The sequence below is a fragment of the Ochotona princeps genome, chromosome 7 (assembly GCF_030435755.1).
Source record: "Ochotona princeps isolate mOchPri1 chromosome 7, mOchPri1.hap1, whole genome shotgun sequence".
Lineage (NCBI taxonomy): Eukaryota > Metazoa > Chordata > Mammalia > Lagomorpha > Ochotonidae > Ochotona > Ochotona princeps.
The window spans coordinates 43,465,861-43,489,909 of NC_080838.1; the positions used below are offsets into that span (position 1 = coordinate 43,465,861).

The window sequence follows — 24,049 nt, forward strand, 5'->3', positions numbered from 1 at the left end:
ATGTCAGAGTTAGGAGCCTCATCTGGGTCTCCCACATGGGTGACAGTGTTGAAGCACTTGGCCATCTTCCGCTGCTTTTCCAAAGCTGTTTAGCAGGGAGCTCGATTGGAAGCTGAATTGGAAGCCTGCATGGGATATTGGCATCATGGGTAGTGGCTCGCCATGCTGTGCCGCTCCATGGGCCCCAGTTTATTTCCTTAATTGACGAGACCTGAGCGGTTTGTACTAAATAACAAGTAAATATATAATTGCTGTCTAAAGAAATGGGACTTCCCTCCCCCATTTATTTATTTTTTTTTAATTTTTTTTTCTTCTTTTCTTTCTATTTTTTTTTAATATTCATTTATTCATTAATTACATTGCATTACATGACACAATTTCATAGATACTGGGATTCCCCCCCCTTCACCCCAAACCCTTCCCCCATCATGAATTCCTTCACCTTGATGCATAACCACAGCTCAGGTTCCGTTGAGATTCCCTAATTAAAAGTTTACACCATACAGAGTCCAGCATCCCACTTGTCCAGTTCAAGTTCAACGGCCTCTTAGGGAGGCCCTCTCAGGTTTGTAGGCAGAGCCAGCAGAGCGTCACCTCGATCAATTAGAAGCTCCAACATATCCTCAGCAACAGTCCAGGTTTAAAGAGAGAGATCTCTTTGTTGACTCCCCAGTACCTGGCGATGAGAAGGGTGCTTAAGGAACATTGTGCTAGACAGTTTCTTTAGTAATAGTCTGTTTTATAGGCAAAGAAAAGAAGCATAGTCCTGGAAGTTAATAATAGATTGAGAACCACACATGTAGAAATGTTTAATGTTTATTACTTGATGTAAGTAGTAGGTTAAGCTGCGACTTAATATGTTGACTCTAACATCCCATGTTGGAGAACTGGCTTGAGTCCTGGGCTACTCTATTTCTTATGCAGTTTCTTGCTCATGTTCTTAGAGAGCCAGAAAAGGTGGTGTGAGAACCCACACCCACTTGCAAGAGCCAGATGGAGCTCCAGGATTCTTACTTCAACTTGGTCCTGCCTGTCTGTTGCAGCCATTTGGGGAGTGAACCAGAAGCTAGATGGTTTTTCTCTCTGTATGTCACATTCTGCTTTGCACATAAGTACATTTTTTTTTAAAAAAACAGAACTATTCCTTTCTGTTGCTTGTGAGGTCAAAGTGTTTATATCGTCCTGCTGGAACTTGGGAATCACATGGGCAGGATTCTGGCTTACCTGTAGAAGTCTCATCTGGTCTTATATTGTTTGCAGTTGCAAAGTAAATGAGATTTTATCTGTAAAATTGAAAAAGTCAATTTGATTTGCTTTTAGAAGCAAGCTATGATTCCTGTGAGTTCTGCTATGTACCCTGCCACCAAAGCCTGCTACGAGGAACTGGATCAGAATGTTGGTTTGTGCCGAGACTCAAACCGACATTCATGTGGGATCTTAGAGTCACAGGAAGAGCCTTAACCTGTTAGTCCACAGCACTGCCAGACCTTATGGCTTGAAATGATAATCTTTTTCAATTTTTAAAAAATATTTATCTATTTTTATTGGCTAAGCAGATTTACAGGGAGAAGGCGAGACAGAGAGAAAGATCTTCTGTCCAGTGGTTCACTCCCCAGTGGCTACAATGGCTGGAGCTGAGGCAGTCTAAAGCCAGGAGCCAGAGCGTCTTCCAGGTCTCCCACATGGCTGCAGGGTTCCAAGGTTTTGTGCCATCCTGTACTGCTTTTCCAAGCCACAAGTAGGGAGCTGGATGGGAAGTAGAGCTGCCATGATTATAACCGGCGCCCATATGGGATCTCAGCACTTTCAAGGCAAGGATTTAGCCATGGAGCCATTGTGCCAGGCCCTGAAACGATTTTTTTTTTCTCAAAATAAATAACTTAGGGGACAGAATTATACCTTTCTTGTTCCATACCTTACTTTCCAAATATCAAGGTATATCAAGAACTTTTTTTCTAAGACATATGTTCATAGTTCAGCTTCAGGTGGAATTCCATAACCAGATAAACTGTCAAAAATAATAGTACAGAAAAACTGTACATATAAACCTGGCATTGTCAATAAGAGGAAACTGCTGAAACAACTTTAAGAGCATGGAACATCTGCTTTTGTGTCTTGCTATTTCCAGGTTCTCTTAAAATCTTTTTCAAGCATTTTATGAAAGCATTTTGTTTTGTCTATTTCTTCAATATTAATAGTTCTTATGTTGTCACTGATTAGCTTACTAAGACTTTGTTTCATCAGACTTAAAAAAAAAAAATCTGCTTTTGTTTGAAACTAGATTTTGTACAGAGTGAAGGTTTCTATCTGCTGCAATGGCCAGAACAGAGCTGATCCGAAGCTGGGAGACAGGAGCTTCTTCCAGGTTTCCCACATAGATCCAGGTTCTCTGCTTATGGCCATGCTCCACTGCTTCCCCAGGCCATAAGCAGAAAGCTGGATTAGAAGTAGAACAGCTGTAACGTGAACCAGAGCCCATATGGGATGCCAGCACCACAGGACAGAAAATTAGTGTGCTATACCACCATGCCGGCACCCTATACTTTATTTTTTAGTAGTACCTGATAAATATAGGATGTGGAAAGGTACTGTGAAGAGCTTTAAAGGGACTCTCAGTGGGATCGTCACCATGGCCTAGAAGGCTAAGCTTCCCACCTTTGGCTCTAGCATCCCATACAGGTGCCGGTTCATGCTCTGACTGCTGTGGTTGGAATCCAGCTCCTTGCTCATGTCCTAGGAAAACAGCAGAGGATGGCTCAAGTTTTTAGGCCCTACACCCATGAGTAGACCAGAGGAAGCTCCTGGCTTCCAGCTCTGGATCAGCTCAGCTAAAGCCGTTGTGGCCATTTAGGGAGTAAACCAGCAGATGGAAGATCTCTCTCTCTCGTTCTCCTCTCTATAACTGCCTTTCAAATAAAAATGAAATAAATCTTTAGAAAAGAAGAGAAAAATAGGGAGAGAGGCTGATTCTTGGGTCTCTTCTCTCTCCAGACAATAGGAACCAAGTTTATATTATACAGTGATGTCTTTATGTGTACTGTGATTTCTAGGCCTAGTAGATAAGTTAGATTAAAGATACAATAAATAACTTCAGTTTCAGCACCAAATTGCAGCAGTTTTATGCTATATATTTTGTGTGCCAGTTTTTAAAAATGTGTGTCATGTTTTTACTTTTATGAACTTGATTTTTAATTTTTTTTGTTAAGTAACCCCTGGATATTAAAATGACTTACTTTTGAACTTCTCAGTTTGAAATAATGCCTGTTACATGCAGCTGTGTAGATAGGTATAAGGGAATGGGTTATAATGGAAATTCCAGGTTCTTCTGAAATAGCTGACAGTGATACGAGGTGGATTGCTGTTGGGAGACACATTAGCTTCATTACTGTCATCTCAATTCTCTTAGTCCATCCATTGCTCATCTTTGCATTTCCTTTTGTCTCTAAAGTTTTCTTGAATAATGAGATTCTGGTCACATTTGTCTGTACTGTGTCATTCCCACAATCACTGGTCCTGTTTTAGTTAGTGAAATGAAATAAAAGTATTACTTCAACTTTTGATTTCTCTGAATAGAGCAGGAAATGTTGTCCCCTTTCTAGAATAAGAGGTGGCAGCCAGGGAAATTCTTTGCAGAAGAGGGAAAGCCAAACATGGAGAAGATGGTAAATACCAGAAGCAGTTGTCTGTTGTGTGGGAAAGAATTCTGGGAATGCTACCAGGGAATTGGTTTAAACCTCAAGGTAGTTATGAGTGAGCTGGAGTATACTTTTATACTTTTGAAGACTGTTTATTTTTCCTGTTAATTGCCTATTTACGATTTCTTTAGATTTCCAGTTGAGTTTTCATGATTTTTTTTTACAGCTCTGAATTTATTGGACATTAGAGCCCTTTGAGTATCTCATAAATTGCCAAATATGTTTTCCAATTCTTGCATATCTGCTGTGTTAACTTTAAAATTACTAATATTCTCTTGTGATGCCTGTTTTAAAAAAAACTGAAAACATTATCTATTTATTTGGTGCACTACAATGAGAGAGGTAGAGTCAGATGACTGTAACAGATCTGGACTAAGCTAAAGGCAAAACCTGGAACTCCATCTATGGCTCCCACACGGGTGGCCAAGGCCCACGAACTTGAACCACCCTCCTCTGTTTTTCCAGGCACGTTATCAGGAAGCTGAATTGGAAGTGAATTAGCTAGGACTTAAACTGACTGGCTTCTGTGATATCCGTTTTATCATTAAGACCATCTAGAGAGCCTGACGTGGTAACCTAGTGCCTAAAGTCCTCCCCTTGCACGTGCTGGGATCCCAGAAGGGCGCTGGTTCTAATCCCAGTGGCCTTGCTTCCCATCCGGCTTCCTGCTTGTGGCCTGGGAAAGCAGTCAAGGATGGCCCAAAGCCTTGGGACCCTGCACCCGTGTGGGAGACCTGGAAGAGGCTCCTGGCTTTGACTTCAGATTGGTTCAGCTCCAGCCGTTGGTGCTGCTTGGGAAGTAAACCATCGGATGGAAGATCTTCTTCTCTGTCTCTCCTTCTCTCTGTATATCTGGTTTCCATCAAAATAAATAAATCTTCAAAAAAATCTAGATAATTTTTGATTGAACTAATGTATTTTTTCAACTCTGAAAGTTCTATTTAAGTCTATATTATTTCCTATTCTCCCCATTTTTGTAAATCGTTTCAAGGCTGTGCATATTTACATTGGTTACTTTAAAGTTCTTTCCTGTTGATTTCATCATCTGTTATTTCTTGATTTGTTTCTGATTTTGTTCCCCCTCCCATAGAGTTTACATTTTTCAACTGATAAATAGAATTGTGGATGTTGTAAAAGTTAAATTGAATGCGAAAGTTGTGTTGTTTTACTTTAAAGAAGGTTTGTTGTGATGATGTGACTATAAGTTGTAGATGATCCTGATTTTTTACAGGCATTTTTAAAGAACTTTGTTAGGACAGAACTAAAATCCCCTTAACTCGAAGACTAGTTTAATTGTACCAGTGAGGAAGGCCACTTTTGGACTGTTTGCTGAATAACTGCCTGTGACGTAACATGTGACCACCAGCAAAAACTCAGTTGGTTCTTCTCTAGCAGTTATTCTCTGCTTGGCCTCTTGGGATCTTCCACAGGTGTGCGGTTTTGTCTTTATTCAGTGTTTCAAAGGAACTCTTTTTGTGAATTTCTGGTATTATTTGTCATCTCCAACATACTGTCCCACAGATGCCTACTGCCTAATTCCTCCCCTACTTGCGATCTGTTTCTGTTACGGTGTGACCGCGTGTTGTTCCTGGGTTCCTCTGTCTCAAGCACTGAGTAGAAAACCAGAGCAACCACAGGCTCTCGTTATTTGCTTGCTGTGTTGCAGTATGGTCTAATGTCTGAAGAAATGGTTTCATAAAGATTTATCCTCTTTTTCTAGTTGTTCACAATAGGAAAGCAAATTTTTGGGTAAATTCATGGTTGTTGGAAGTGAAAGTTTTAGGCTACTTATATCTAAAAGACATTACAAGACAGGTTTATGACTATGTTTACATTTTTAACTAAGAAGCTTTATAAAACTTAATCTGTTGTACTTTTAATCTTTCAAATGGATTTTATGGTGTTTGAATAAATTTCGGAAAGCCTTGCAAATGGTGAATCTTTTCTCTTTAAAGGTTCTTACTCGTGGAGAGGTTATTCCTGTGAAGATTCTTGGAATTTTGGCTCTGATTGATGAGAGTGAAACGGATTGGAAATTGATTGCTATTAATGCGAATGATCCTGATGCCTCAAAATTTGATGGTAGGTTTGTGACTTTGCAAAAAACAGAAATAACTTAGTATGTCATAAAGATTTTTAGAACTTAAAAGTAGCTCACATGAGAAACAATTTTTGTATTATGGAGTTAATTTTTTTTAACCTCTTCCATGGAATGAAAAAAACAATCCAATATGCTTTTGTCTAAAAGTTATTAAATTGCCAAGGAACAAAACAATAAACATAGGTGAACAATTGAAACTTTCTTTTCCCTGCATCTTTACCCATTCCTTTAAACATCTTATGTTAGCATTCTTGTCAAAATTATTGCGTGAAGCACAACTTCGCTATTTTTAATCTACATCCTTTATCCCTTCTATCACTTCTAGTCTGTAGTAATCAACACTCTGTTCAAATTGAATTGTGATTTATTTGTTAGTGTTTGTTTTTCTGTGTCTGGATTATTTTACTCAATATAATGTCCTTCATTTTCATCTAGTATGCTGCAAATGATAGAATATTATTAATTGGAGTGGAATAATATACATATATACTGTAAAAATTTTTTTTAATTCTTGAGATAACTTTAAAGATTTTTCACATTTTTTGATCTGTTCATGTAATGATGGATGCCATGGTTGATTCATTTTTTAGTTATTGCTTGGTGACGTGGTTATATCTTTAACAGGAACTGGTGTCTTTTGGGCATCTATCAAGCAATGGTATTATTCCTGGATCGTATGACACTTCCATTTCTAGTTTCTTAAGAAGTTGCCTTATTGATTTCCGCAATTTACGTTTACTTCAGCAATATATAAGAGTTCCTGTCCCTACATCCTTGCTGGCATGTGCTATTCTCTGTCTTTGAATAATAGCCATTGTTCAGGGGTAAGGTGGTATCCCATTGTGTTTCTTAGTTACATTTTCCTGATGGCTGAGAAGTTTCCATACTTTTGTTGGCCATTTGTATTTCTTCTTTAGACAACTACCTGTTCAGGCCCCTTGCTAATTTCTTAACTGGGATGGTGGTTGTTGCTCTTGAGTTTTTCTACTTGCTGATATTTTCTACATGTCAGTCCTTTGTTGGATAAGCAGCTTGTTTCATAATTTCTGGTCTTACAGATCATTGATCCATCTTGAATTGATTTTTTGTATGATCAGAAGTAGGAATTCAACTTAATTCTACATATTTGAATCCAATTCTCATCAATATATCTAATACTATTGTTGTGGGGTGTGAGAGAGATCATGCCAGACAAGTCTAGGATGTGTTAAGGATTCTTTATTCACCAAGCTTGGTGATGGCAGGGCCCACTAGAAATTAGCAAATGACAAGTTGATATGACAATCCAGTCTGAATTATAAACCTGAGAGAAATAATGGTCATTGCTATGAAGTCTGGCCGTTAAGCTGAAAACCCATGTTCCAGCTTTGCCAACAATATAAACTATCCTAAGAGACATGCAGCAAACAACCTGGACACACTTACAAAGCTGCCAACACTCATCTTTTCCTGGCTTCTCTGCTCACATTTCATTACTGCTAGGCCTCACCTCTCCTGGAACTCTTGAAAGCACACAAATTTTACAAAGCATGTTAGCATTAGCACCTTCACTGACTCACCCAAGCAGTGAACTGAGGGTGAGGAATCTGTCAGACACACGGGGGCCATATTCAGGGGCTACCTGTCCTTGGGAAGCCAGCAATCAAGCAGATACTGGGGAAGGCGAAAAGTTGGATATGAAAACATGTGACCAAGAGATTGAGCCCCTCCCTATCATGACCCTTTATGGGAGCTTGAGGGAGAGCTTACACAACAACACAGTACCACCCCCTCTCAGGTTCCAGGTGGGCAGAAAGGACCACTAGGTGGATGTGGTGTGACTCTCAAGCTTGAGACCCTGAACTAACTGCCTGAGATGGCAACAATACAGTGAATAAGAACAGTAAAATTGGACATCATTGTCTTATTCCAGATAGGAGGAGAAATTCTTTCAGCTTTTCCTTTTGACTATAATGTGGCTGTTGTTTAGTCATATATGGCCTTTATCACTTTGAGGTATTTTCCTTCTATACCATAATTTGTTGAGGATTTTTGTCTTGAAGGGTTGTTAAATCATACAAAATACTTCCTGTGCATCTATTGAAAGGATCATATGGCTTTTGTTCTTCATTCTGTTGACATGATTTTTGACATTTGCTGATTTTTGAATGTCGAGCCACCTTTGCACCTCCGAGATAAATCCCACTTGATCATGATATGTGATCTTTTTGATGTAGTGTTGACTTTGGTATGCAGATTTTTTTTTTAGAATTTTTGCATCTAGATTCATGAAGAATGTCTGTAGTTTGTGTTGTCTGTGCCTGTGTGTGCTGTGTCTGGTTTTGATGTCAGCATGATGCTGGCCTCATTAGGAGTTTGGCAGAGTCACATCCTTTTCAGTGTTTTAGAATAGTATGATAATCATTGGAGTTCATTCCTCTTTGAATGTCTTCTAGAATTTGGGAGTAAAGCTGTTAGATCTTGATCTCTTTGATGGGAGACTGTAAAATCATTTCTTAAAAATCAGTTAATCATAGTCAGGACTCTAAAAAAACTTTGAACTGCAGTTTTTGCCTTGTGTTTGCCATTGCCAGCTTTCTCAGTCCTCACCCAGCTGTCCTCTAGACTGTCTCAGATAGATGGCAGACTTGGTTTGCCTGCTCCTTTAATAAATATTACTGAACAGAAATCTTGCCTGATCTTACTTTTTGTTTTTTACTCCTTAGCCTGACTTATATTTTTATTAATGCTTACTAAAGTTGGAAGGACCACTGAAAGAGAACTTAAGAGTTGCTCAGTAATTACAGGTGATAAAAGCTTCCTAGTTTTGTACATGATTTTTTTTTAAAGATTTATTATTTTTATCACAAAGTCAGATATACAGAGAGGAGGAGAGACAGAGAGGAAGATCTTCCATCCGATGATTCACTCCCCAAGTGAGCCGCAACGGGCTGATGCGCGCCGATCCGATGCCGGGAACCAGGAACCTCCTCCAGGTCTCCCACACAGGTGCAGGGTCCCAAAGCCTTGGGCCGTCCTCGACTGCTCTCCCAGGCCACAAGCAGGAAGCTGGATGGGAAGTGGGGCTGCCGGGACTAGAACCGGCGCCCGTATGGGATCCCGAGGCTTTCAAGGCGAGGACTTTAGCCACTAGGCCACGCTGCCGGGCCCCTGTACATGATTTTTTAAGTTTATTTATTATTTTCAGTGATATGAAAGGCAAAGTGACGGAGAGTTGGGGAGGGAGAGTGAGACAGAGATAGAACCTTTTCATCAACTGGTTCGCTACCAAGATGCTCACAGTAATTGAGGCTGGGAAGGACCAAAGCCAGGAACCAGGGACCAGGCTGTCACCCTCATGAAGCTGGATTGGAAGTGGGACAGTACTCAAACTCAGGCACTCCTGTATGGGATGCATATGTCCCAAACTGCAGCTTAGCCTACTATGTCACAACACAGCCTCCGGTTTTTAAAATAATATTGTGGTTTTTTATTTGAAAAGGAGATAGCCAAATGAAGGGAGTAGAGACAAAGAGATCTGCCATCTACTCACCAAAAGGCCACAGGTAGGCCCTTTAACCTGGGTTGAGCCAGGCTGAAGGTGGGAGCTGAGAATTCTGACTCTCCCATTGGGTCATAAGGGTCCAGATACTTGGGGTGGCCTCCTCTGCTTTCCCATGTGCATTGAGCAGAGAGCTGGATTGGAAGCAGAGCAGTTGAACTCAAACCTGGACGCTGAGATACCAGCATTACAAACAGTGACTTTACTCACTACATCACAATGCCAGCTCCTACTGTCCTGAATTTCTTAAATGTGCTTTCTCGAAAGATCAGCTTGTGTGGTGTGATTACAATAAACAGTACCTTTCCATCATATGACAGTAATTGAATCTTCTCCTAAAAACATCTAACTTTTCATTTGAGGGGAACTTAAGTATTATAAGCACATCATGTGTTATTTTCTATAATGCTACAGGCATTCCTGTATGGGATGCATATGTCCCAAGCTGCAGCTTAGCCTACTATGTCACAACACAGCCTCCAATTTTTAAAATAATATTGTGGTTACTTATTTGAAAAGGAGATAGCCATATGAAGGGAGTAGAGACATTTTGATGGGCTCAAGTAGGCCCTTTAAAGAAAGTTCCTATATTATAGTGATGAGATAAAAATGAACATTTGGATTTGTTTAGGTCAACAATATCTGATAGACGCTAAAACTTTGCTTATTTTAATGTATACTTTTAAAAAATACCTTTAATATTTATGTCAAACAACTTTTAAAAAATTGTATCTTTTTTTCACACATTTACCTTATAAAATTACAAACACAGGGTTTTAGATGGATTTTTTTAAATTATGAAGTTAATCATATAGTTTAAAGTAGAAACTCAGAAGTATTGAAATTGTCTGCAAAAGGAAAAGTAAAGTTCTGCTTTCCAGTACCCATCTGTCTTCTGATATTTTTCATTGCTTTTAAGTAGTTACTTATATTCTCTAAGGAATGTGATTAAATCTCCGTTTCTTCATTTATGCTTATTATTGATTCAGTTTGCTAACTTGAAGGAATCTTAAACTTTTCTTAATTGTGTTCCCATATATCCTGTATTCTAGTAACTGTTAAACATTATTAAACTTCTGACTATTCAATAGAGTACTTTTTCTTCTCTGCCCTTACAACCTAGCTTCTCTCAGATACACTGTTAATTCTACAGTATCAAAATTTATATGCTTTAAGATAGGTTCTTTTTTTTCATGTTTCATCTCCGTCAAATCTGAAAATTTAATAGCATTTACAATGTTAATAAATGTTACTCAATTATTTTGTTATACTGTTTATTAAATAATCAGTTTTGGACCAATTGTTCTCTGAGTCTTATGCATAATGTTCCTTTTGGAACATAATGTTTATTTTGTTTGCCCTTATAAGTCAGTTCTACTCCTTTGTTTGATTGAGTGGGAGTGGAGGTGATAGTTTCCATCTGCTGATTTGCTCACCAAATGGACCATGCTGAAGCCATGAGTCCCAGATTCCATCTGGGTCCCCTTTGTGGCTGGCAGGGACCTAAGAATTTGAGCCATCACCTGCTGTGTCCTAGAGTGTGGAAGTGGAGGCAGGACTCAAAGTCAGGCATTGTGGTATGAGCTGTGGGCATCCCAAGCTTTGCCTTAACCTGCCTTACCATAAAAGCCACCCCATTTCTGTATTTTATTAGGTTCCCTCATGTCCTTTTCCCTTTATTGTTAGTATATATTTTCCAGCTTTTTTACAGTAATTTGCACAGGAAATGATTCTCTGATTCTGTACATGTCTGAAATATCTTTCGGGGAAATCACCTTTAAGGATTTATTTTTTGAGAGAGTTACATAGAGAAAGGTACACTGGTTCACTCCCCAAATGGCTGCTGTGACAGGGATTGGCTAGACCAAAACCAGGAGCCAGGAGCTTCATCTGGATCTGCCACATAGGTGCAGGGGCCCAAGCACATGGGCTGTGCTTCGCTGCCTCACAGGGCACTGTGGCAGGCAGTTGGATCAGAAGCCCATGTGGAGTGCCAGTGTCCCACTATGCCTACTTAAATAACTTGAACATATTTAATATGGCCTCTTTTTATATGAATTACTGTGTGTAAATTGAAATTTTGATAACAAAGAGTGTTTTTTTTTTTAACAGTTTAGATAATTTCCTGGCTATGCTGGTTAGTTTTTTTTTTTTTTTTTTCTTTAGGATGATAAAAGGTTAAAAAACATTTTTGAGAAAGGCAGCTACTGGAAATTTTCTGGGCCTCTGTGTAAACAGGAATTTTTAGAATGTTTTTCTGTACTTTTGTATTATTCTTTATGCATTTAAAATTAAATATGGGTTGTGCATTGTGGCCCAGCAAGTTAAGCTGCGTGTGAGACTTCTGTGTCCTGTGTATCTGGCTTCCTGTTAACAAGCCTGGGAAGGCAGTGCATGATGGCTCAAGTACTTGAAATTCTGATACCTCAATGGAACTCCAGATGGAATTCTAAGCCCCTGTTAAGTTGGCTTGTGCTGGCTGTTGCAGGCCCTGGGATGAGGGAGGGCAGCATTCAGCAGGTGGAAGGTATCTCCCACTTTGTCTTTGCTTTTCTGGCTCTTTCAAATAAGGAGGTAGGTAAAATTTTAAATTTCTTTTATTCATTGCCACTACCTTAAGAAAAAGCTGTTAGTTGACATAGTTTTACAGTTTTCCCTTTTTAGGAGATGAGGAAGTCAGTTTTAATTTAGTTTATGAAAATTTGTCCTTTTGTATGTTTTATATATTTTCTTTTTACTATATTAATATAGAACTTTAAAGTTATTGTTTAGAGAGTTTTGAGGTTGTTTCATCTGTGATGAAATAACTTCTTTGATCCTAATAAACATGTATGTGCATGCTTAGGTAGACTGTAATATCCTATTTTAATATGTGTGATTTTTAACTGATGTGATGGATCTGAAACCAGCTATTTCATCAGCTACATATTTGCAGTAGTAAAAACCTGTTGTTTCTAATTTCTGTAATTCCAACATTGCTATTTTAAATACATAAATTTCACTTTTTAAAACTGGAGTAGCCACTGTTAAAAAAAAAAGAGAGACGAACTCAAATAACATTTGACACCAAATTCTTTGTGTCTGTGATGGAAAACTGGTCACATTGGCAGGCTCATTAATGTTCAATACTAAGACCATTTAATGTACTGTAGTTAGATTTCAGGCCTTAATGTTTTTAATAGTACCTTAATGGCCTGGAAGAGTTAATAAGACTCCCAGGGCATTGGCCATTAGGGATAATAGTGCTTGGTTATGAAATAACCAAGTTCAGAGCTCTTCACAGAGGTTGAAATAAGAGGACTTGTGTAACTTCTCTCCTGGTTAAGTTAAATAAACCACCTTTTGTTAAGAGGTTGTCAGGATTGCTCTTGATTCCCCCTATATGCCTTTGTGGTTTAATTATTGTCTAATGCTGATTTGAGTCTGTTGTCTATGAGTTACCAGTTATGATCATGGTAGGTTATATTTCACGTTCTCCTCACAGTTTCTAGGGAGTTGGAAGAACTGTTCTGCACCTCGACTGTTGACATATGTCTCGTTAGAGTTAACAAGCCAGTCTAGACTACCTGAAAAAAAAGCCAGGTTCAGCAAAATTATGCTTCAACGCTATAAAATGCTAAATACTATAATGAAAATAGACATGAGACAGCTGAATAGTAGTCTATAGCCATTTTAAGGTGTATAGAACCCGGTTGTATATAAACTAAAATTGAAATGTCATTGAAGAAGTCACAGGATGTGGTAAAGAACTTGCATTTTTTTTTAACATATTGGTTACTCAATAATATGTCATTTAATTCCATAATGTTATAAATTGTTGCTGAGGTTATGTTGGGGCTTTTAATTGATTGGGATGATACTCTGCCGGCTCTACCTTCAGACCAGAGATGGTCTCCCCAACAAGCCGTTGAACTTATCTGGACAATAAGATGCTAGACTCTATGCTTGGTATATGCTTGCAATGAAAGAATGTCAACTGAACTTGAACTGTGGTAATGCAACAAGGTGGAGGAATCCACCATGGGGGGAGGGTTTCGGAAGGGGTAGGGGGAGTCCCCAGTATCTATAAAACTGTGTCACATAATATAATGTAATTAAAAAAAAAAAAACCACCTTTTGTAACTTAGAACTTCAAACAGGAAACAGATGTCTGCACTGCTTCAGAACTGTTCATGATGCTCAGGACTTGGTGCTGCGGAGATGAGCATCAGAAGGTGTTTAACAAGTAAAAACTGTTATCTGTTGTTCTGTAAGAATCATTACCTGGGTTCTGACTTTGCAGGTCTAAAATATGGAAGATGAGACAACAAACACTGAATTTATAACAATAAATTAGAGCAGATGCATTCTGGATGAATTAATTATGTGACCAATTTGGATATATTTAGAGCTGTTACAGTCAGACGTATCAAATGCCAACATCACACCTGTCCTTCAGTTATCAGAATTTCTATATCTCATTTATCTAAGAATTCAGCTTACACTTAGGGGAATTTAGAAGTCAAATGGCACTACATACTTTATTTTTATTGTTTCTCAAGGCAGAAATAAGCATGTTGTAACTGAATCTGTTTGGCTTGATTTTTCGTTTGTTAAGCAAACATTTTTATTCACCATACCATTTTTACTTTAAAACTAAGCACATGAATATGGTGGCCGATTTTCTTCTCCCTAAGCATAATTTAAAACTGCCGATTTGGCTGGAGGTTAGGGGAGCAGAGAATGGAGAAGAGGAAATGACATAGTAATACTAAGGGAAAATATTTGTATTTACTTTTGTAAGCAGAAATAATAGGGTTCTGTTTGTGTTAGAAGACAGTAAAATGTTCTGTTTGATCTGGAAAGGAGTTAGCATATCCCTGTTGTCATCCATATAGTTTTTTTTTTTAAAGATTTATTTTATTTTTATTACAAAGTCAGATATACTGAGAGGAGGAGAGATAGAGAGGAAGTGGAGCTGCCGGGATTAGAACCAGCGGCCATATGGGATTAAGGCGAGGACCTTAGCCACTAGGCAACACTGCCGAGCCCATCATCCATATAGTTTTAACATTTGTGGAGCAACCATTGTATGCCTAGTAACTATGCTAAGTGATTATTTTAGATGATTTGTTTAATTTTCATAAAACTTTAACCAAGATGTGATGTTGCCACCATTTTTCTCCCAGATGAGGACTTAGGCAGGAGAGGATAACTGGTAATTTGGCTAAAATCACACTGCTGGCAGTTGAAAACCAGTCTGGTGTCATAGCTGCCGTTTTTTCACCCCTCTGAAAAGTCCCAGAATAGACAAGTGTGCTTCTGGATTTGGTCCATGTTGCTCTCTGCAAGTGCTTACTATTTGCTCTTAAATCATTTAGATCAATGAGATTTTGATAATTAGAGAGCTGGTTAAAAGGTAGCTGCTTTGATCTTTCCTTTGATTTCATTAATAGGTCTGCCATAGTGGGTGTAGGTGTGGAGGGATGGCATGTAGGAGGAGGCAGTTAAGGAGCAGTGACAAATTGAATTAAAGGGACTGTAATTAAGAATAGAATTAAATTACTGTGAGTCAGTTGCCTCTTTTTTGAACCTTGGCTTCTTGCAGTTTTTTAGATTTGTTATTTTCCTATGATGTGGTGTAGTATAGGGAAGGCCTCAATTCTGAAATCCTCCTTTGCTTGTTCGTTACTGACCCTTGAAAAGTTATATAACCTCTCAAAAGTGCCGTTTCTTCATCTCTGTGATTGTGGGCTTGACCCTCCAGTTGATAAGCACTCCCCATCTTTAAATTCAGCCTATCATTCTCCATATGTAAAAAGCCTAAATTATACTCAGAGTTAGTGCGCATAGAAATAATAATTTAGATGAAAGGATCAGGAAATGGGTTTCTTGAGGATATTTACTTATTTCTAAGTGCTTTGGCTCGCTGTTAATGATGGAGCTTTAACTTCAATGTAGATTTCTCTGACCCCAAAGCCTGTGTGTTTAGCTACTGTGATAAATGCTTAATAAAAGGGTTAGAGTAGAAGAATATTTGAATTTCTACTCTGTGGAAGGTAATTGTATGCTTTTCATTTTATTGGGGATGTGCGATTTCTTCCAAGCGGGTAATAAATATTTATATTTATTAAAAAAGCTGCCAAGTGTTTTCTAACAGGTTTTTATATACAGTTCCAGTAACGCTTCATTTAGGATTTATTTTTATTTGGAAATACTGATTTTCAAGTCTGTTAATTTCTATCTTTTTATGATATTATGTTTTTTATTACAGGTTTTGACTTAATTAGAATAGGAAGGGAGGGTAGAAAAAAGAAAGGGCAAGTCCAGTGAAGGGCAGCTCCTTAGGCCATGTGTGTTCAATGTGACATGCAAAGTAGTGTGGAAAACAGGAACATCTTTCCCAGAGCCAGAGTAGCACCACCTATTAGCAAAATTAATTCTCTGAGCAGGAGACTGGGCCTGTGATGTGGAAAACACAGAGGATGTTGTGGGATAGAACTGTTGTTTCTTATGCATATCAAGTTCTTGCTTTGCACTGGTTTGGTTTCAAGGGGACTGATGTGGCAAGCTGACCTCTGTGGAAACAACGTTTATAATACTGGAAGGAGAGCTTTGTACGAGTCAGTTTGCATCCCTCACTTTGGTAAAATCCCATGGAACCTGAAGTTGCTTGCTCATTGTTTTTTTTTTTTCTCACCCTCTGAACAAAATTTTGGCATAAGACCATTTTCCAGTATTGCCTTTATGTTACTGGTTCAAGTTGAAAATCCTCAGCTAGTTATAGTGTTCCTCATTTTATGTTATTGTCTGGAGGAAGTGATGCACGTGAAAAAACAGTTTGATCCAGTTCCTGAGTGACTTTTTAAAATAGGTTTCCTTCAAGTTTGAACCATTCCATTAGTCTGTTATACATAAGCCATAGTCTAGCCTTGGATCTAAAGTAATTCATAACAGTTTTAATATATATTTGGTTAGAAGTTTTTTTGTTTGTTCTTTTAATATTTATTTATTTATATTGGAAAGTCAGATTTACAGAGAGTAGGAGAGACAGAAAGATCTTCCATCCGCTGGTTCACCCCCAAGTGACCACAACAGCAGGAGCTGAGCTGATTATAAGCCAGGAGCCAGGAGTCTCCTCTGGGTCTCTTACACAGGTAGGTGCAGGGTCCCAAGGCTTTGGGCCATCTCGACTGCTTCAAGCAGGGTGCTAGATGGGAAGTGGAGCAGCTGTTACACAAACCGGTGCCCAGATGGGATCCTGGCACATGTAAAGCTAGGATTTAGCTACTGAGCCATTGCGCCAGGCCTAGAAGATACTTTAAAGATGTAATTTCCTAATCAAATTTGATATTTGCATACACATACAAATGCACCTGCCAACTTGTATTTAAAGCTAACATATTGAAGTTAAACTTGATTCACTTAGAGATCCTAAGCAAATTACTTAACCTCCTAAAGCCCTGGCTTCCTAATTTACATAAAGAAAATAAATAGTACCTACTTTACGGATTTTGAAGCTTGAAAGACATACTATTTCTGAACCATGATTTTTTTTGACATTTTTGTTGATGTGCATTTTTCATGGCAAGGGTTGTTGAGCAATTTTTCAGCTATTGGATGTTTGTATTTCTTTCTTGTCGCCGGCCTGCAGCAACACTACCTATGAGGCATACTCTTGAGGGTCTGGGAAAACAGGAACCGCAACCAGACGACCCCTTATTGCCAAAAGCAACTGCTTTTTTACCCCTCTCTCCACTGCTCTTCCCTCTCCGTAGGTCTTAGCCTTTCTCCCCTTTCTGCTGCTTTTCTCCCCGTTCTTCTCCCCATAAGCCTTATTGCTTTTGTACCCCTCTCTGCTGCCCTGTTCTTATTCCTGTCCGTCTTATTGCTCTTAGTGGCTGCTTTTATACCGCTCTCCAACAATCACTTCTCCCCGTGGGTCCACTCGACGCTGCCTGATAGGCCGGTAGCAATGACATAATCGCAGCGAGAGCATCAACCTATCCCCATGACCTCCTGTTTACCTGCTGGCCTGACAAACCCCGCCTCCTGACCCTGGGCCAGCCGCCATCCTGCGGCGGCCTTTTATGTTCATGGGGGCGGCTCCGGTGCCCTGCTCCCCACACTTTTTTTTTTTTTTGGAATTAATTGACATGGTATTGAGCGACCAGTACATTAGAAAATGCAAGTTCTTAACCACATCCTGTGACTACTTCACTGACATGTATTTCTTTCAAAAGCTAGCCATTGAAGTCCTTTGACTGTTTTTCAACTGAATTGGTTGCTTTTTGGTTATTGAACTTTAAATTTGGATATTAATTCTTTATTGGAGACCTGGTTTCCGAGTATTTTTTTTCCATCTTGTTGGAGGTCTAGTGATCATTTCCTTTGCTGTACAAAAGCTTCTGAGTTTGATATAGTTTCATTCGTTTAGCTTTGCTTTTATTGTTTGTGATTTGGGAGTCCTATCCAAGCAGTCGACTCCTACACCAGTGTCTTGGAATGTTTTCTATTTTCTTTCCGCAGCTTCAGAGTCTCAGGTCTTAAATTTAGGTCTCTGATTCATCTTGAGTTGATCTTTGCATAGAGTGAGAAGTTTGAATCTGATCTCACTCTTGTACATTTATACATCCAGTTTTGCCAGCACTATTTATTGAAGAGATTATTCTTACTCCACCATATATATGGCTTGAACATTTCTGTGGAAAATCAGTTGGCTGTAAGTATATGAACCACGTTCTGGGTTCTGTGTTCTGTTCCGTTGATCTGTGCATCTGTTTAATGCCAGTACCTTGCTGTTTTAGTTATCATAGCTCTGTTATGTGTTCTGAAGCCAGGTATTATGTTGCCTCCAGCCTCACTTTTCTGGTTCAGGTTACTTTGGCTATTATGGATCTTCTGTGATTCCATTTGAATTTTTAGAATTGTTCTTTCTAATACTGTAAAGAATGTCATTGTTATTTTGAAAGGGATTGCATTGAATATGTGGATTTTGATCCAAGTTAAGAAAGAGAGGATAGAGCTTCCATCTGCTGATTCTTTCCCCATTTGGCTGCAACAATAGGGGCTGGATCAGGCTGAAACCAGGAACCAGTAGCTTCAATCTGGTCTCCCATGTGGGTGTAGAAGCCCTAGGATTTGGGCCATTCGTGGCTGCTTTCCCAGTTGTGTTACCAAGGAGCTGTACTGAAAGTGGAGTAGCTAGGACTCTGACCGTCTCCATGTAGGATTCACGTACTGAAAACAACAGCTTGACGTGCTGTGCCACAGTGATGGCCTCTGCGTTATCCTTTACAGTGCCTGTGCGATTTACAGTTGTATCAGCAGCATGTGAGATTACTTCCTCAGTAATACCTGATTTTTATGTTCTTTGGCCAGATAAAATATATCTTGCTTAAATTTTATTTTTGTTGTTACTGAACTAAAATATTTTTTACATGTCTTTATTTACTGGTTTTCATTTGGTGAACTGCCTGTATTTGAATCGATGTATTCTTTTGGCATATGGAAGTTGCTTGGATAATTTGTGTATTAGTCCTTTATTATTAGGTTTACAAACACTCTTTTGCCGTCTAAAGTTAGTGGATTGTTGGCTTACAAAGTTTTAAGTTTTGAAGTTGTTCCATTTTATTAGTCTTTTTATATGTGGTGTTAGTGTTTTGGTTCTTGTTCAATTTTTCACTTACAGAGAAATGTTTTTTTTTTTTTTACATGTCATTATTTTTATGGTTGAGTCTTTGATGTATGTGGAATTGATTTTTTCCCAGAAATTGGATTTTTGCAACATCACTGAATAAACAAAAAGATTTTTTTCTTACTGTTTTGAAATGCTTCTTACACACGATCGGCCTCTGGATGATGTTTGCCATCAGTGATGTATTCCTGTCCCAGTACTGTGTTATTTGGTGACTGGGTCCTTGTACTAAGTTATACAACATTAATCTTCCATAATTGTTCTTTTTCAGATTTATTTTGGTCGGTCTTTTATGATTTTTCTTCTGTATAAGTTTTGAATCCTGTTGTCACATACTCTGGTATGTTTGAAACTAGTAGTTGTTCACCTCAGTGTATGTATCTCTTCAGATTTCTTTGTGTATTTTAGTGCACTGATGCATTTTTGTGGATGAAGGTGTGTGTAAGTAGTTAGAATTAATTTCCCCTCAGAACCAAACATTTTTAAGTGCTTGGTAAACCTTTAACTGATGACCAAACATATGCAAATATGCATGGTGTTGCTCAACCAAAAATGAATATTTTGAGCAAAGTGAAAATATCTTCAAAGAGTGCATATTTTTACATGTTTTGAAGATGTTAGACATTAGTGTGTGAAATCTTGACATATTTAGAAATTGCAGCTGTGTTTAGCATCATATTTATACTACTTTATTTTCATATGTGTAATACTCAGAACTTTGTTATATTCCTGAAGTCAGTCCCACAGTCACCAGATTATCTGACCACAGAAATATCTTTCAAGTTTGAATCCGTCCTGTTGACTTTAAGCTGGTCACCTTTCTTTCCCATTGAAGTAATGGTAATACCTCTCTGTTCTAGGCCTTCCTGCCACTAAAACTTATTTCCACATTGCTTACTAAACTTACATTTTTTTAAAGATGAATTTGCATTTTTACTTGAAAGACATTGTACAGAGAGAGGTTTTCCATCTGCTGCTTCACTCCTCAAATGGCAGCAACAGCCAGAGCTGAGCGGATCAAGAGCCAGGAACTTCTTTCGACCTCCCACACGGATGCAGAGGCTCAAGGAATTGAGCACTCACCTGCTGCCTTTTCAGACCACGAGCAAGGAGCTGGATCAGAAGAGGAGCAGCCAGGAAGTGAACTGATGCTTATATGGGACATCGATGCTGCAGATGGAAGTTTAGTTGGCAGTCCGCCATGCCGGGCTGTAAACCTATCTGATTTTAAGAAAGTTTCTTTATTATTTCATTTTAAAAGAAAGTCTTCTCGGGCCCGGCGGCGTGGCCTAGAGGCTAAAGTCCTCGCCTTGAACGCCCCGGAATCCCATATGGGCGCCGCTTCTAATCCTGGCAGCTCCACTTCCCATCCAGCTCCCTGCTTGTGGCCTGGGAAAGCAGTTGAGGACGGCCCAATGCATTGGGACACTGCACCCGCATGGGAGACCTGGAAGAGGTTCCTGGTTCCTGGCATTGGATCGGCGCATACTGGCCCGTTGCGGCTCACTTGGGGAGTGAATCATCGGATGGAAGATCTTCCTCTCTGTCTCTCCTCCTCTCTGTATATCTGACTTTGTAACAAAATAAATAAATCTTAAAAAAAAAAAAAAAAGAAAAAAGAAAGTCTTCTCACTGCTTTCAGGGAATACGAAATTTTCCAGGCTGCTAGAATCTTGTACTAATCCTCCCCAGGACTTTCTAGATAGTTATCCAGTGTTCACAGGTGTCACCTCTTTCACATGTGCCACACTCTTGCATCTTGCTTTGAACAGATGTTTTTCTGTGTCTGAAGTTCACTGCTAACTCTAAGCCCATGCTTAGCTTTTGAGCACCAGTTTAAATGTCGCCTATGAGTGAAGTGTCTTTGACTCTGTGAGACGAAGTTGTGGATTACTTACCACCTTCTTTTTTGGTCTTCCAACATCACTTTGTTGATACTTTAAAATACCTTTGATTTCACATGTTTTTCTACCTGTTTGTTTCCATATCTGCCCATTCAGGGTAGAAATTGTTTCATCACTGGGACTCTCACTTCATTGCTTTTATCAACTCTGTTGAGGTATTATTTATACACAGTAAGGTTTGCTCCATTTTAAGTGCAACATTCACTAAGTTTTTAAAATTTCTTTTTTATATAAATATGGCTTTTTGATTCATATAAAGCATAGATCTCGTGTTTTCATGATACAGATTTAGCAGCGTGGGACTGCTGCTGCCACCCTCTCCTTTTTTCCTCTTTCCCCCTTCTTATTTTTTCCCCAAATTATTATAATGGCATAATTTCCTTTCTCTTCATTATCACTAACTTAACTCTCCAATAGCTAAGATAAAGATGCCATGATACAGCAAATACAGGAAAAAGGAAAAAGATGGAAATCCTTTTATTACTCAGGAATATAGCCATGGGATGTAAACAGTAATTAAATCCCAAGATGTTAATCTCATGTGTATAGTTTACATTTTGATATTCTGTGTATTGTTCAGCAGAGACTAGAGAAAACATGTGATGTTTAATGTTTGAGACTAGCTTGTTTCACCAGGCATAATTGTTTCCAGCTGTATCCATTTAGTTGCAAAAGGTGAAATTTCATTTTTTATGGCTGAGTAGTATTCCATAAAGTGTGTGTGTGTACATATACATAGGTGTATATATATATATATATATATGTGCACACACATATACACACACATGTGTACACTGTTCTCTTCATCCAATCATCAGTTGATGATCATTTGGGTTGATTTTATACCTTAGGTATTGTGAATTGTGCTGCTTATAAGTGTAGAGGTACAGATAACTCTCATGTGCTGATTTCATTTTGTTTGGGTCTAGTCCTAGGAGTGGGATGGCTGGGTCATATGGCGGATCTATTTTCAGATATCAAGAATCTCATTCTGCTTTCCATAATGGTTGCACTAGTTTACATTCCCACCAACAGTGGATTAGGGTACCTTTTGGCCCACATCCTCACCAGTAGTCCTTGTTTTCTGATTTCTTTATGATGGCAGTTTTCACTAAGGTGAAGTGATTTTTATTTAATTTCCTTTATGGCCACAGATTCTGAGCCTCATTTCATGTTTCTGTTGACCATTTGTCCTTCATCATTTGAAAAATACCTGTTCATGTCCCTTGCACATTTCCTGTTTTTTAAGATTTACTTATTTTATTGGAAAGGCAGATGTACAAAGAGGAGATACAGAGAAAGATCTTTTGTCCAGGGCTCCACTCCCCAAGGGGCTGCAACAGCTGGAGCTGAGCTGATCCAGAGCCAGGAGCTTCTTCCAGGTCTCCCATGCAAGTGCAAGGTTCCAAGGCTTTGAGCCATCCTCTACTGCCTTCTCAGGCCACAAGCAGGGAGCTAGATGGAGTAGAGCAGCTGGGGCACGAATTGGTGGCCACTTGGGATGCCAGCTCATGCAAGCCAAGGATTCAGCCACTAGGCTATCACCTTGCACATTTCTTAACTACACTGTTTGTTACTTTGAGCTTCTTGAGGTCTTTATAGATCCTGGATATTAATCTTCTATCACTTGCATAATTTGCAGGTGTTTTCTCCCATTTTTTTTTTTTGGTTGCTTCTTCATTTTATTTACAGTTTCATTTGCAGGAGAGAAGCTTCTTAGTTCAGTATAATTTCATTTGTTTACTTTTGCTTTCATTGCCTGTGCTTCTGAGTCTTTTCCAGGAAGTCCATCCTTATGCCTATGTCTTGTGGAGTGCTCCCAGTGTTTTTCTCTAGTAATTTGATCCTGTCAGATAATAGATTTAGATCCCTGATGCAATTAGGGTTGATTTTTATGTGAGGTGTAAGATAGAGGGGTCTTGTTTTTCACTTATGCATGTTTTTCACTTATCCAATTTTTTCAGCAAGAATTTACTGAGTTTCTTCAAGTTCACATAGTTGCCTAATAACTGTTATAATCATGATATAGAACATTTCTGTTACTTCCCGAAATCTCCATCTGCCCCTGTGCTGTCACCACAGCAAACCCTGTTGTACTTTGGCAACCAGTGGAATCTTTGTCAGCAATGTATCTATCCATGATGTAGGAAACATGATCTTTGGTTTTTTACTTCTTTCTCTTGCCTGATGCTTTAAAGATTTCTGTATATTTGTGCATCAGTGTGATTTGTTCCATCTTATTGCCGTGTGGTATTCCATTGTTTTCATATACCACATTTTTATTGATTCATCTGTTGGAGAAAATTTAGGTTTCCACTTCCTATGATTTTTTTTTCATTTTTACTAACTCAAATCATGTTTTCTTTATTTTGGAATTATGATTTAGTTGGATATGCAATTTTGGCTTGAACCCAGTGTGATAGCCCAGTAGCTAAATCCTTGCCTTGCATCAGCTGACCCGGATCCCAAATGGGTACCAATTTGTGTCCTGGCTGCTCCACTTCCCATCTAGCTCTCTGCTTTTAGCCTCGGAAAGCAATAGAAGATGGCTCGAAACCTTGGGACCATGCACCTGTGTGGCAGACCTGGAAGAAGCTCCTGGCTTCTGGCTTCGGATTGGCTAAACTCCAGCCATTGTGGAAACTTAGGGAGTGAGCCAGAGAAGAGCTTTCTCTGTGTCTCTCCTTCTTGCTATAAATCTGCTTAAAAAAATGTATTTTGGGTTACAAGACTGTCTTTTTTTCTAAGTTCAATAAAGGTGTTTTTTTCTCTTTGATTATTTCTGATGAGAAATCAAAAACTGTATCATTACCTGTTGTATAATATTGTGTCCTTCTCAGATTCTTGTGCAGATTTTTCTCTAACTTTGGGTTTCAGTAGCCTGCTCTAAAGTATCCTTTCCTGCCCTACCCCCACATAGGGTTTATTGAGCTTTGTGATCATTCAGCTCCTGTTTTCATTACATTTGGTCAATTACCCCATTTTTTTTCTTTTAATTATTATGTTCCTTTTTTTGCTTTTATTTGGTCACTCCCCAAATGCCTACAGCAGTTAGGTCTGGGCCAGGCCAAACCCAGGAACCTTTATCTCCACGTGGGTCTCCCATGTGGGTGGCAGCATTTGAGCCACCAT

The 24,049-nt window shown here is 38.8% G+C and overlaps 1 protein-coding gene across 2 annotated transcripts in view; it reads left to right on the forward strand.

Moving 5' to 3' along the window:
- Window positions 1–24,049, forward strand: part of PPA2 (inorganic pyrophosphatase 2) — a 93,447-nt gene that overhangs the window by 35,521 nt on the left and 33,877 nt on the right. For both annotated transcript variants that reach the window (XM_058666978.1, XM_004594316.4), the window contains one exon: window positions 5,651–5,777. In XM_058666978.1, coding sequence (XP_058522961.1) covers window positions 5,651–5,777 — 127 coding nt within the window. The remainder of the gene's footprint in view (window positions 1–5,650; window positions 5,778–24,049) is intronic.